Source organism: Muntiacus reevesi, chromosome 18, assembly GCF_963930625.1.
Source record: "Muntiacus reevesi chromosome 18, mMunRee1.1, whole genome shotgun sequence".
In the NCBI taxonomy this organism is placed as follows: Eukaryota; Metazoa; Chordata; class Mammalia; order Artiodactyla; family Cervidae; genus Muntiacus; species Muntiacus reevesi.
This window is the reverse complement of record NC_089266.1, coordinates 47,093,807-47,106,000: the sequence shown is the minus strand read 5'-3', so window position 1 is coordinate 47,106,000 and position 12,194 is coordinate 47,093,807. Positions and strand designations below refer to the sequence as shown.

Below are 12,194 nucleotides of genomic sequence, written 5' to 3'. Positions count from 1 at the left end.
TCCCAAGTCTCCCTTTCCCTTTGTTCTCCTGGTTGACCCGGGCTTTAGGACTGAGGCCCCCTCATCACCTGGAGCTCAGAAGGCAGACTCCGTAGGGAGCCCCTCTGTCCCCACGGCAGGAACTGAGCCGACACCTCAGTACAGAAACGAGGGAAAACACTCCCTGATTTTTAATCTGACTTCCGATCACAGCGCAATGGGCGTCACACACACTTCCAGACCCTGTGGTGGGAAACCCTGGGGAGGGAGGGGGCAGGGAGGAGGACAGAGACTCAGAATGGGAGCAGAAGGAATCAAAATCAAAGATCTGGGGTGTAGTGGCGGGTGGGAGGGTGGGTGAGGGGGGCCGGCCAGGCGGTACATTCCAACGGCTCCAATGGGGGCCAGCCAGAGGCCTGGGTCCCTCACCCTCACTTCAGGTGCCCCAGAGCTGGGAGTAACGGCGACAGGGCAGGTGAGATGCTGCCCTCCCTCACCCATGCCCCTGGTGAGTCAGAGGGCAAGGATGTAGGGGAGAAAGGGGGCAGCCCCTCTTCTTTACCCTCCCGGCCACTCCAAGGTGTGGTGGAGGGGAGCCACCTCCTCTGCTTCAGAGGGAGGCTCAGAGAGGGCGGGTCACTTGCCCAAAGTCACGCAGCACAGCAGGGACTGGAACCCTGATATGGGACCGCCCAGGGCGAGGGCAGTCACGGTGGGGCTGCGTTAACCCAGCGAGCGGAGGGGGCATCACCTGGGGAAGTGGAAGAAAGAATCAACGCTTCCCTCTCACACTGGATCTGGATAGTAAGTTCACCACCCATGACCCCGTTCCCGGACTCCTCTCCATCACCACGCTGGGCTACCTGATCCACAGCTTGGCTAACTCGGGGCTAGCTTGTTCTGTCTCCTAACAAGGGGCCTCGTTATCCTCCCACCAGAGCAGGGCTGACGGCTCAGCCTCAAGACCTTGGCCCAGAGTCAGGGGGGCTCGCACCATTTCTCCCACCCTCCAAGTCCCCCAGTAATCTCCTCAGGCCACTCCTAATGTCTTCATTTCCTTTGTTATTTCTAAGTCGGTACAAAACTGACAGTGATCACCTCTGGTGACGAGAGGTAGAAACTGGCCAGGCAGCTGGAGAAAGTGGGGTGGAGTGGGTCAGGGGATAATGCCACCAGGTGTTGGGACAAGGGGGCATCAGATCCCGAGGGCCTCCATTTGGGGGTAGGGATGCCGGCATTATCACCCCCAAGCATGGGAGCAAGGGGGTGCATAATTCTTTTTGTGGCTCTGCCCCTTCCCAGATTAATCAGGGTAGTCTGAGATTCAAGGCAGGCAGGGTCTGGGGCAGTCAGCTTGGGGTCAGATGGGGAAATAAACAAGAGTCTTCGCTGAAATAACCTGACTGCCCCCCCAACCCCGCCCAACCCCAGCCCCTCCCCCCACACCCCCCATCTGGCAGACCACCCAACCCAGAAGGGAACAGAGGGCTGGAAGCTGGCATCATGGAAATAAATCTATCATTTGGGGCACTCCCTCTCCACATTCTGTCAAGAAGAAAAAAAATAATTTTTAACCCAGGGGGTGAGCTGGCTTTAGGGTCAGGAAGGGGGTGAGGGGCACCCGGCAGGGACGGACCATCGTGTTAAGGCTGGAAGGTAGGTTGTTGTGTCTCTGGGGGGGCTGCTGGGCGGGGAGGTCTCCCTGGAAGGGGGAGAGCTCAGCCTTCTCCCCCTGACGGACCTTGGGACCTCAACCCTCGGACCCCGGTTGTGGTCCGTGGGCCACCCGCATCTCTCTGCCCTGTGCCGGCGATGCTGACGGTCAGAAGGCTGGCCTCACCAAGAAGCTGCCAGGATCCGCGACAAGGGGATGGACGAAACGAGAGCCCTGTGAACGAAGCTGGAAGGTGGAGAGGGTGGGGAACCAACAGACGCGTGGGCAGACGGACAGACAGACACCGGGAAAGAAGAGGCGGAGCGATGACAAGACACACACACACTCTCTGGAGAAGACGGGTGTGTGTGGGGGGTGGGGGGGTCCGGCCAAGGCAGCACCACCCCACCCCACCCTGGGTGTCCCGCGCGTGCACCCCGATCCCGGAGGGCGGGGCGCCCCTGGGGCCGGGCCGGGAACCGCAGGAACTACAGCACTAGAGGCGGCCGTCCTGGGGCGGAGAGGCGCGGGAGTGAGGACCGGGCGGTGGCGGGGACGCCCCCTCTCCCCTCGGGGTAGGTGCGTGGCTGCGGGGGCGTGGCAGACCCCACGCTCCGCCGTCGGAGTTCTCCGCCCGCCCCGTGCCCCCGCAGCGTCACATGACGGCGCAGCGGTTGCGGCGCAGCGCGCCCTGGAAGCGCAGGGCGGCGTGCACGTGCTTGCAGCGCGCGCAGCCCACGCTCTTGAGCAGTTCGCTGAAGAGCAGCAGGATGTGCCAGTTGTACTTGGCCGAGCACTCCACGTAGCCGCACTTCCAGGTCTTGCGCACCAGGTGGGACACATTCCAGCGCGGGATCACGCGTCCGCGCTGCAGGTCCCGCTTGTTGCCCACGATGATGATGGGCGTCTCGGAGGTGCCAATCACCCTGCGGGCCGAGGTGGGAAGTCCGCTCAGCACCCCACCATCTCGCGTCTCACAACCCCCGGACCTAAGGTAGGGTGGGCTGGGCCTGATCCCTGTTACTGCTACCATCCCTCTGTTCCAGGCGCGACGCTATGACTGGCATAAAAGAGGTAGGTTATTAATGTTCTCCCCGGGACTTCCCTGGTGGCCCAGAGGTTAAGACTCCCGCTCCCAATGCAGGGGGCATGGATTCGATCCCTGGTGGGGGAACTTACATCCAGCATGCTGCAGAGCATTCGTAATAATAATGTTCTCCCCATTGTACAGAGGAGGAAACAGGCTGGCTTAGTTATGCAGCCCTGGAAGTCTCCTTCCTGGAGCCTCTGATCTTAACTACTGCACTAGACTAGCCAGCCCGTGGTAAGGGTCCCAAAAGGGGTTAACAGAAACAGGGACAGCAAAATGGCGTGTGTGCGTAACTATATGTGTGGGAACCAGAGGTACTTGACCTGCCCCCCTCCCTGCACCCTTTTCACAGGAAGTGGCCGGCACGGGGGGTGGGGGGGTGGGGGTGGGGGGGGGCATCCACTTAAGTGGCAGTGGAGTGTATCTCAGCCCCTCACCTTGTCTCTAGGATCTGCTGGCGGATGGTCTTGACGTACTCAAAGCTGTCAAAGCAGCAGATGTCGTAGACCAGGATGTAGGCGTGGACACTCCGGAGTCCCCTGCAGCAGGTGTCTGCCCATTCCTGCAACACCCCCAACACCACCAAGGTCAGAGCAGCCACGAGGGCTCCCCGTGCCCCCTGCCACCTCCAGCGATATGCAGCACTCTCAGCGGCCACTGCACCCTAAGCCTCCTGTCTCCAGGAGGCCAGGCCCAGGCAGAATGTAAGTGCCCAGTGCTACACCTTCCCCACCTCCAGGCCAGGATAGGTCAGCTCACACTGTCTGACTTCCAGGGCCACTGTCTGTCCTGTGCACGCCTGAAGCTGAGTTCTGTCTGGTCCCATTTTGTGCCCCAATTGGTCCATCCAGTCCTTTGTTCGATTAAATTTATGAAATGCCTCTAAGAGCCCAGCCTTGAGCTAGCTGTTGGACCTGTTGAAATCCTGTCTCCCCAGGCCTCAGGACAGATGCCTCCTCCTCCTCCAAAAACCTTTCCTGCAAGTAAGGGACTCTTCTTTTCATCTCCTATGTTCTTAGAACAGCTGCATGATACCTTGGTCAGAGCAACAGCTCTGTACCTTCTCCATCCCCAGGTCCCCCATTCTGTTGTGAGCTCCTGAGAGAACCAGAACCCAGCCTTCCTCATTTTTACACACCTCCTCCCCCTTCCCATCGGTGCCTCACACCTGTAGGCTCTTAGCGGGCTCTTGGATGGCACGGCCTAGGCTGGAGAACTCTCCGTGGTCCTGAACCCCACCTGGACCCAATTCCTGCCTGTAACGCTGCCCTTACATTGCTGCCTGGGGTGCCCCTTCTGCTTGCATCTCTCTGCCTTCAAGGTTGAGAAGAAGCAGCCCTGCAGAGAGAAAGGTTGAGACCAGATGCCTACTGGGGGCTGATTTAGACCACGGCCCCAGGGCAGCTCCAGGGAGATGGAACTTCCTGAAACACCAGTGGCAAATTCTCCTGGAAAGGGCTGCAGCTCAAGTTGAACAGGCCCCTGGCAAAGCTGAGTGCACTAAAGGGAAGATTCCTTAAGAGATTAATTAGCCAATTAACCTGCCAGCAGATGAGAACTGCAAGGGCAGCAGAAGGCAGCCAATGTGTGGAAAGGAGGGGGCTCCTGGAAGCTTGGCGAGGCAGAGACCTCCCAGGACACGGAGGATGAGGGTTTTCTCTAGGAACCAGAGCCCAGGAAAAGACTAGAGGGAGGCGCAGGCCCGTCTCAGGCACCAGCTTATGAGCTGAACTGGGGTAGAGACCATACTTGGAGGACTGCAGCAGGCTCTAACACTGCAGAGAAGGATGAAAAGGGGAGAGGCTTGGGCGACAGTGGGGGAGAGTGAAGTCTGACTCCAGACAAGTGCTTCCCAACTCAAAGGCTTAGAAGCTGCTGCAGTGGATTTCTCCAGGGGGATGATGTGGCATCTTTTGTTTGTGCTGAGTTTTAACTTTGGTGCGGGGGGGCGGAGGGAGGGAGATACTGAGGATAAATCCGAAACCACAGGAAACCAGGAACTGGCTTCTCAGGGCAGAGTAGACTGTAGTCCACTGAACATGGGGACCTCTGGGGAGCTTGGGACCCCCGCATGTTCGCCGTTCCTCCCCCATCCCACTGCAAGGAGTAGCGATCAGTAAGAAGTGGGAGGGGTGGGGAAACAGGCAGAGAGGGAACAGCTCTCTGCTGGGGAGAGGGAACAGCTGCCAGCCTTAGAGGGTGACAGTCTCACTGCTCCCCCAACCTGCTCCCTCCTCAAGGGGGCCCTCCAGGCTGCCTCCCACCCATTCCTCTCTGGGGGTCCGAAGAAGCTGAGGAAGAAGGCTCCTGATTGGCTGGGTTGTCCCTTCACCCCTGATTGAAGGGAGCAAGCACGAAAACTCAGCCTGCCTTCCAGCGAGCACCACGTTGTGTTCCAGATGGTAGAGGGCCATCTTGGGGCTGGGTCAAGGCAGAGAAGGAGCTGTGGAAACTGAGTCCAGCTCCAAGGACATGGGAGCTGAGGGAGCCACCTGGGTGCCAGCCATGCATTTCCTGCTCACTCCTTTGGTGGGTGGCACACACCCTCTAACCTCCACTCCCTTCCCTGATAGGAGGAGAGGGACGGCAAAAGCTACAGCTGAGGCTCAGACCCTAGAAACGCTGCCCTCCTAGGCTGGTTCTCTTCTGGCATTGGGGAAGAATGTGTTCTTACTTTCAGACAGTAGCCACTGGGATTTCTACTATTTGTTCCTTGGGGCATGCCGGATCCTGTCTCAGCATTTCTTGGCACCATGTCCCTTTCTCGTATTCCAGGGGTGAAGTCTTGGACATCCTCGGAGAGTCCAAAACTCAGGGTCCACCAGGAAGAAAAAGGCCAATGATCCAACAGAAAGATGGGTGAAGGCATTGACAGTTTTCAGAAAAAGGAAAGCAAAGGCCCTTAAACATATGAAGAGATGCTCAACTTCGCTCATAATCAGAAATGTAAATAAAAAGTACACTGAGACTATCCTAGCTCATTTTTCAGACTATCAAAAACACAAAAATTTGACAATACACTCTGGTGGCTTTAGGGAAACAAGCGCTCATGTAACGTCTCTCAAAGGAGCACAAAATATGCACCTTTATATTAGGTTGGTCAAAAAGTTTGTTTGGGTTTTTCCGCAATACCTTAGGGTTAGGGTTATCTGTTTACTTTAATAAGGGAAAACATGGGCAAACTTTGGCTAACCCAACAGAAGGGGAGGGGAACGTGGCACCTTTCAAACTCCAGCTGCATTTATTATTTGACTGAGCAATGCCATTCCTAGAAATTGATCCTACACACATACCTCCCTATGTACAACATAGGGGTTTCCCTGGTGGCTCAGACGGTAAAGAATCTGCCTGCAATGCAGGAGACCTGGGTTCGATCCTTGGATCAGGAAGATCCCCTGGAGAAGGAAATGGCAACCCACACCAGTATTCTTGCCTGCAGAATTTCATGGACAGAGGGGCCTGGTGGGCTACAGTCTGCATTTGCAAAGAGTCAGATACAACTGAGTGACTAACACATACATGAACAACATGACTATTACAAGCCTATTCACTGTGGCATTGTTTTGAAGTAACAATTTGGAAACAGCCCACCTGTCCAGCAAGAAGGGATTCCACATATATTTCTCCAATGGAATACAGTGTAGCCATGAAAAAAAGAATGAAGAAGAAAAAACCACTACAATATTGTAAAGGAATTAGCCTCCAATTAAAATAAATTAATAAAAAAATAACACACAACATGAAAAAGTACAGCTAAAAACACTATGACAGTGAAAATAAATACTTAAAAAATTTTTTTTAATTAAAAAAGAAAAGAATGAAGAAGAGAGCTCTTAAGTACGGATGTGGAAAGACCTCCAGGTTAATGCAAGATGCGGAGTGGAATAAGAATACATTTTCTTATTTGCATAAAGAAATCCTGGAAGTATGAATTAAAAAACCAGTGAGAATGGCTCTAGAGAGTGGAGCAAGAATCAGGGTGGAGAGGGCGGCAATGGGCTGAGATTTCTGAGTGTGCTTTTTTTTCTTTTTTTCAACATAAAGTTTGGGCTTTTAAATTGGATCTTCTCAATGCCGAAATTGAGATGAAATGAAAACACACAACAAAATGTGAAAAAATAAACCCGGCTCAATGCATAGGACCAGAGCAGAAGCTGAGCTTTCACTCGGGCTACTGTTAGCCTCCTTTGGAGGAGAACGAGAACATCTGACCTTGAAGCCACTGCCCTGACCTCAGTGTTCCCAGGGGTGAGGCGTGGACACCCCTGGACCTGGGAGAGATAGGTGTCCCTGAGGTTGGACCAAAGCCGTCCTGCCTGGAGTTGCTGAGACAATGCCAGGTATGAGCCCCGCCCCATCCCAGCCCCATCCGAGAAATCACCGTATTTGCACAGTGACAACTGGCCAAGCTATAGCCCCTGGCTCCGGGGCCTCCTCTATGTTTGTCTTTCCTGGAGAAACTCTGCATTCTGCTCAGGGGCTTTTTCAGTGAGCCAACCTGACCCCCTCTCAAGCCAGATCAAGAGAGAGGGAAGGAGGACCCGGGTATGCAGGCGGGACCCTGTGAGCCGGGGCCCGGGGGCATCTGAATCCAACCCCAGCAGGAAAGGCTGCCCCGGGGGCCAGTTCTGAGGTCAGGGAACAGAGCATCACTTAAGAGAACAGGCCCTTGAGCAAGAGACCTGGTCGGGGTCTCCAGCCTTTGAGTACACACGTCTCCCAGTCCCAGCCTTTTCTTCTGCCGTTCCTTCTATAGATGATGTGGGTCTGAGGCCATGGGAGGCAGAGCTCAGAATATTAATAGGCGTCTGGTGCTCTATGTCTTTCTCCCCACTGCCCCTCACCTGCCCAGATCCCACCCAGTTGAGACATCACCTCCCGTGACCCCCTCTGACACATGTGGTGGGATGGATGCCCCCATAAGGGTTGTCTTGGTTCCCTGTGTTCCCTCCACTCATGACAGTCATCAATATAATTACCTGTTTGTCTTCTCACCAGACTGAGTTCCTTGAGGGCAAAATGCTCTCTGCTTTGAGCACCATTCCACCCCAGTGCCTACCACAGGGCCGAGCACACATTGAAAGTGAAAGGGCTAGTCGCTCAGTCGTGGCCGACTCTTTGCGACTCCACTGTAGCCGGTCAGGTTCCTCCATCCATGGAACTCTCCGGGCAAGAATAACTGGAGTGGGTTGCCATTCCCTTCTCCAGGGGATCTTCCCGACCCAGGGACAGAACCTGGATCTTCTGCGTTGCCGGCAGATTCTTACCACCTGAGCCACATTCCTCAAATATTTGTTGGATGAACCGGTGCACAAATGAATGGGATCCCGGCAAAGCTCTTAGCAGAGTGGCGGGTGGTGCAGCGGAGCTCTCCAAGCTGGCAGCAGGGTCAGTGCCCAGCCCCGCCTCCACCCCGGCCCCGCACCACGCCCCCCTACCTGCAGCGTGTTGACCGGGAAGGCGCTGATGGGCGGGAAGTCGAGGATCTGGAGGTCGTGCACGTGGCCGTTCATGACGACAGCAGGCAGGTAGAGGCGGCGGGCGGTGGTGGGCACGCAGACCTCGCTGAACTCGTTGTACAGGAACTGGCGCACGATGGCACTCTTGCCCACGCCTCGCGCCCCCAGCACGGCCACCCGGTAGGTGGAGACCATGCCTCCCGCCCGGCTCCGCCACCGCGTCCTCGCCGCTGCCTGGGGCTCCCCCGGGCTGCATATTCCAGGGGCTGGGGGCTCAGCCACCGTCAGGACCCATCACCGCTGCCCCCTGCTTGCCCAGGGCCCTCTGCGGACTCCACCTGGCCTGTGGGGACGAGAGGCAGGCTTTGGTGGGCTGGCTTCTCCTGGGACGGATATCCTGCACTTTTCCACCTTGGGGACTGTGCTGGAGCTGTTCCTGCCACTTGGGACGTCTCATCCTACTTTTTCCAGAGCTCCTATCCCATATATCCAGAACCTCTCCTTCCTCCCTTTTCCATTCTCTCTGCCCTCCATCCCATTACTGGGAATCAGCTTTCTTGACTTGTGTTATGACCTGACTTTTGGGCAGTCTGACTCCCAAACCCAAGGCAAGGCTGCAGAGGGGAGTGGACAGAGCACTAGCCTTGTTTCAAGCCCCAGCTTTCCCGCGGAGCCCAGAAGACGACACCTTGCAGCCTCCTGGTCCTCAGTGGAGGTGCTCCTGGCATTTTCGTGGAGAGAGAATTCTTTACTGAGCAGGATATTTTAGGTGCCTGGCTGCCAGGAGGTACTTGCCAGCAGCAGCCTCTCGGGACTATGATGACCCAAAGTGTGTTCCCCACCACCTGCCATCTTCAACCCCTGCTGAGAACCCCTGGACTAGAGGATGGCTCTGGCTCTGGTGCGTGACACGTGTTGAGCGGTTACTCTAGGTCAGCCCGCCCATGTGGTTATCTTTGCTGTTGTTCAGTGGCTAAGTCATGGCCGACTCTGCAACCCCATGGACTGCAGCACGCCAGGCTTCCCTGTCCTCTACTATCTCCTGGAGTTTACTCAAATTCATGTCCATTGGGTCAGTGATGCTGTCTAACCATCTCATCCTCTGTCACTCCCTTCTCCTTTTGCCTTCAGTCCTTCCCAGCATCCGGGTCTTTTCCAGTGTTATCCATAGTCAATACAACATTCCCAGGTGGTAGTTATTCCCACTTTGGAGAGAAGGCTCAGAGGGAGGAAGAAATGAGCCCAAGGCACACAGCTGGGAAAGGCTTTCTACAATGTACTCCTTTCTACAATGTCGGAGTACTCCCAGTTTCCAAATTTAATGATTCTAGTTGGCGAAGGCCACAGGCCAAGGGCTGGGTCTGATTCCCTGGCAACCTTTGAGCTCAGCGGGCCTGGCACACAGCAGGTGCCCAGGAATGGGCTGCTATGGGGTGGAACCTTGACATGGCTTCATTAGCTCCTTGCTTGCTCAGTTTCCAGTGAGTTCAGTGTGGGAATCAATCCCAGCTCTGATGTTTCCTAGCTGCGGGTCAGGGGGCAGATGGCCTGTCCAATCTGAGCCATGTTCTGCACACATATAAAGTAGGGTCATGAGCCCCTACTTCTGAAATAATTCAAGTAAACCTCTTAGCCAGGTGCCTTCTCGTTCTGTGGAGGATGGTGACCAGGGAAACAGGTACATGTGCCCGAGACTTCCCGTCTGCTAAACGGGTCTGGGACAGATGGGTGTGCGGGGCGCTGATAGGGCCACAGCCTCCAGCACGCGTGCACACTTTCTCTGTCAGTGCGTGCCCTTTCCCATGTGGGCAGCTCACAGCTGAACGTCCCTCAGCCTGGCTTGGCTCAGAGGACCCCATTCATTGGGCATGGATGTGCGCACACAGCCGAGTAAACCACGGGCAGGATTTGGGGTGAGACCCACCAGCTTTGGACCCCTTGCTCTGCCCCTCACCTACAGTGTGATCTTGGGCAAGAAGCTTCACAGGGTGTTACGAGGTTGAGCATGCAGGGTGCCTGCACTGAGGAGGTGGTCAGGAAACAGGGGCGAGGGGCCCTTCATTCATCAAAGGCTTTCCACGATCCCGGGGGGACCTCCTAGCCATCCCTGATGGGTCACTATGCACTGCTGCTCACATATATCTAGTGTGTGTGTGCAATCCTGCCCCATTTTATTGCAGGTGAAAACAAACAAACAAAAATTCAGGAACGTGAAGACCGTGTAGCCCGTTGAGCTGTCAGCTAAGCTTAGGACCCTCATCTCTTTCCTGCCCCATGCATTGCCATTTTCCCAACAAGAGCATCTCTACTTCTGTGCGCTCCCAATGTGGGGAAGTCCCAGCCCCTCCTCCCCCTAAACCCCTCCTGGGCCCTGGGCCCCTCAGGCATCCCTGGACCCTGTCAGCTTGGCAGAGAGCCTCAGCTGGGTTAATTACATAACCAGCACACGCTGGGGAGGGGGGCATCTTAGAAGAGAGGGCAAAGGATGCAGAAGACTTCCGGTCTCCCCCTGGGTGTGGCAACTTAAGAGGTCTCTAGGCTGTACCCTACCTGCAGATTCTCCTGGACAACATACTCCCTTGCCCTGAAATCAACCCTTCCTGGGGGAAGAGCTGGGGAATAAAAGCGGGACCACAGTGCTGGAGCCAAGGAGCAGGGCGCAGCGAGCGGCCCCCGGGTTGGGGACAGCCTCCCGGAGCCCAGCAGGCCCGAGTGTGGTCCCGTCCCTGACTCAGAGGTGACCGTGGCCCCCTCCTGCTTCCCAGGCAGGGGTCCTGGGTCTGGGTGTGTATTAATCCAACATCCCCAGCTGCGGGGGGTGGGGTGGTGGTGGAAGAGGACTGTCCAGAGAAGCAGGGCCCAGGCACCCCTCAGCCTCCCTCCCCAAGGCCTGTGCTCTGCGGTGAGTCTGCAGACGGCGCCCGGGGACAGACACTGGGGCCAAAGCCTGCTTCTGGTTCCCCTGCCGGAGGCCCGGACACCTGAGTCCCAGCCTCAAGCTGAGGGCGTGGGAGGGGGGCGGTTTGCAAGTCCCGTGGACCGAGGCACCACGTCGACCCGCTGTTGGTCCCCGCCACATTCATGTGGGAGTGGGTGGGGGGTGGGTGCGTGGGGGCGTCGGAGGATGCTGGGTTCCCTACGACCTGATTGGTAGGAGTGGAGGGGCGGGGGGAGGCCGGAGCCCTGCCGGCTCTCCGCCTCCAGCACCTTGCAGGCACCCCCCACCCCCCGCACCAGCGCTCACGTGGCCGCCCCGCGCCGCTTCCCTGCCAGCCTGCCGGCCCCCTCCTCCCTCCGCGTCCCTCGCCCCGTCGGCCCGGCCGGCCCCCCTCCACACCCCCACCGACCCAGCCCGGCCCTGGCCCGCCCGCCTCCCGCCGCTTACCCGGGGCCGTCCTAGCTGCCCCCAGCCCGGGCGGGCCGGCCGGCCGGCGGGGCCGCGCTCCCCCCGGGCTCCGGCGCTGCCCCCTGGCTTGCTCCCCGGCCCGGGGGGAGAAAGGTGCTGGCGCCCCCGGATGCCCAGTCCGGGCGGGCGCGGGGCGGGCGCGGGGCGGCGCGGGGCAGGTGCTGGCCGCCGAGGGGGTAGCAAACCTCCTCCGGCCCCGCTCTCCCTCCGGAGCGCGCCGCCCGCTCGCGCCGGGAGGAGGAGGCGGTGGCGGGCGCGGAGCGGGGGGCGGGGGGGCGTGCCCGGCCGGCCTTCCGCTGGGTCCCTGAGCCCGCCGCCTGCACTGGGGCGGCGCGGGACCAATTCTTCCATCCCGAGCCTCGACCTTCACCCCTTCTGACTCTCCCTGCGATGTGTTTAACTCCAACCTGGAGGGGCGGAAGAAAGGGACCGGAGAAGCCCTAAAGACTCTTGCTTCCTCTTGCTTCTCTCCATATCCCACCCCACCCCACCGTCCCACCCCCACCACACACCCCAGGTTTAGGTCTGCTCTGACCCTTCCCCGTTCAGTTCTGGATGGGCGCCCACTGCGTGCTAGAGGGCATCGAGCCTCCTCTCCTCCACCCC

The 12,194-nt window shown here is 57.7% G+C and overlaps 1 protein-coding gene across 1 annotated transcript; it reads right to left on the bottom strand.

Annotated features, from left to right (window-relative positions):
• Window positions 1-221: 221 nt before the first annotated feature.
• On the bottom strand, window positions 222-11,802 carry RASL10B (RAS like family 10 member B). The gene is made up of 4 exons (XM_065909623.1): window positions 11,568-11,802; window positions 8,162-8,525; window positions 3,161-3,285; window positions 222-2,559 (listed from the first exon to the last, which is right to left on the bottom strand). Exons 2-4 carry the CDS (start codon window positions 8,375-8,377, stop codon window positions 2,289-2,291), a joined length of 612 nt encoding a protein of 203 aa, XP_065765695.1. The 5' UTR covers window positions 8,378-8,525; window positions 11,568-11,802; the 3' UTR covers window positions 222-2,288.
• Between the last annotated feature and the right edge of the window lie 392 nt (window positions 11,803-12,194).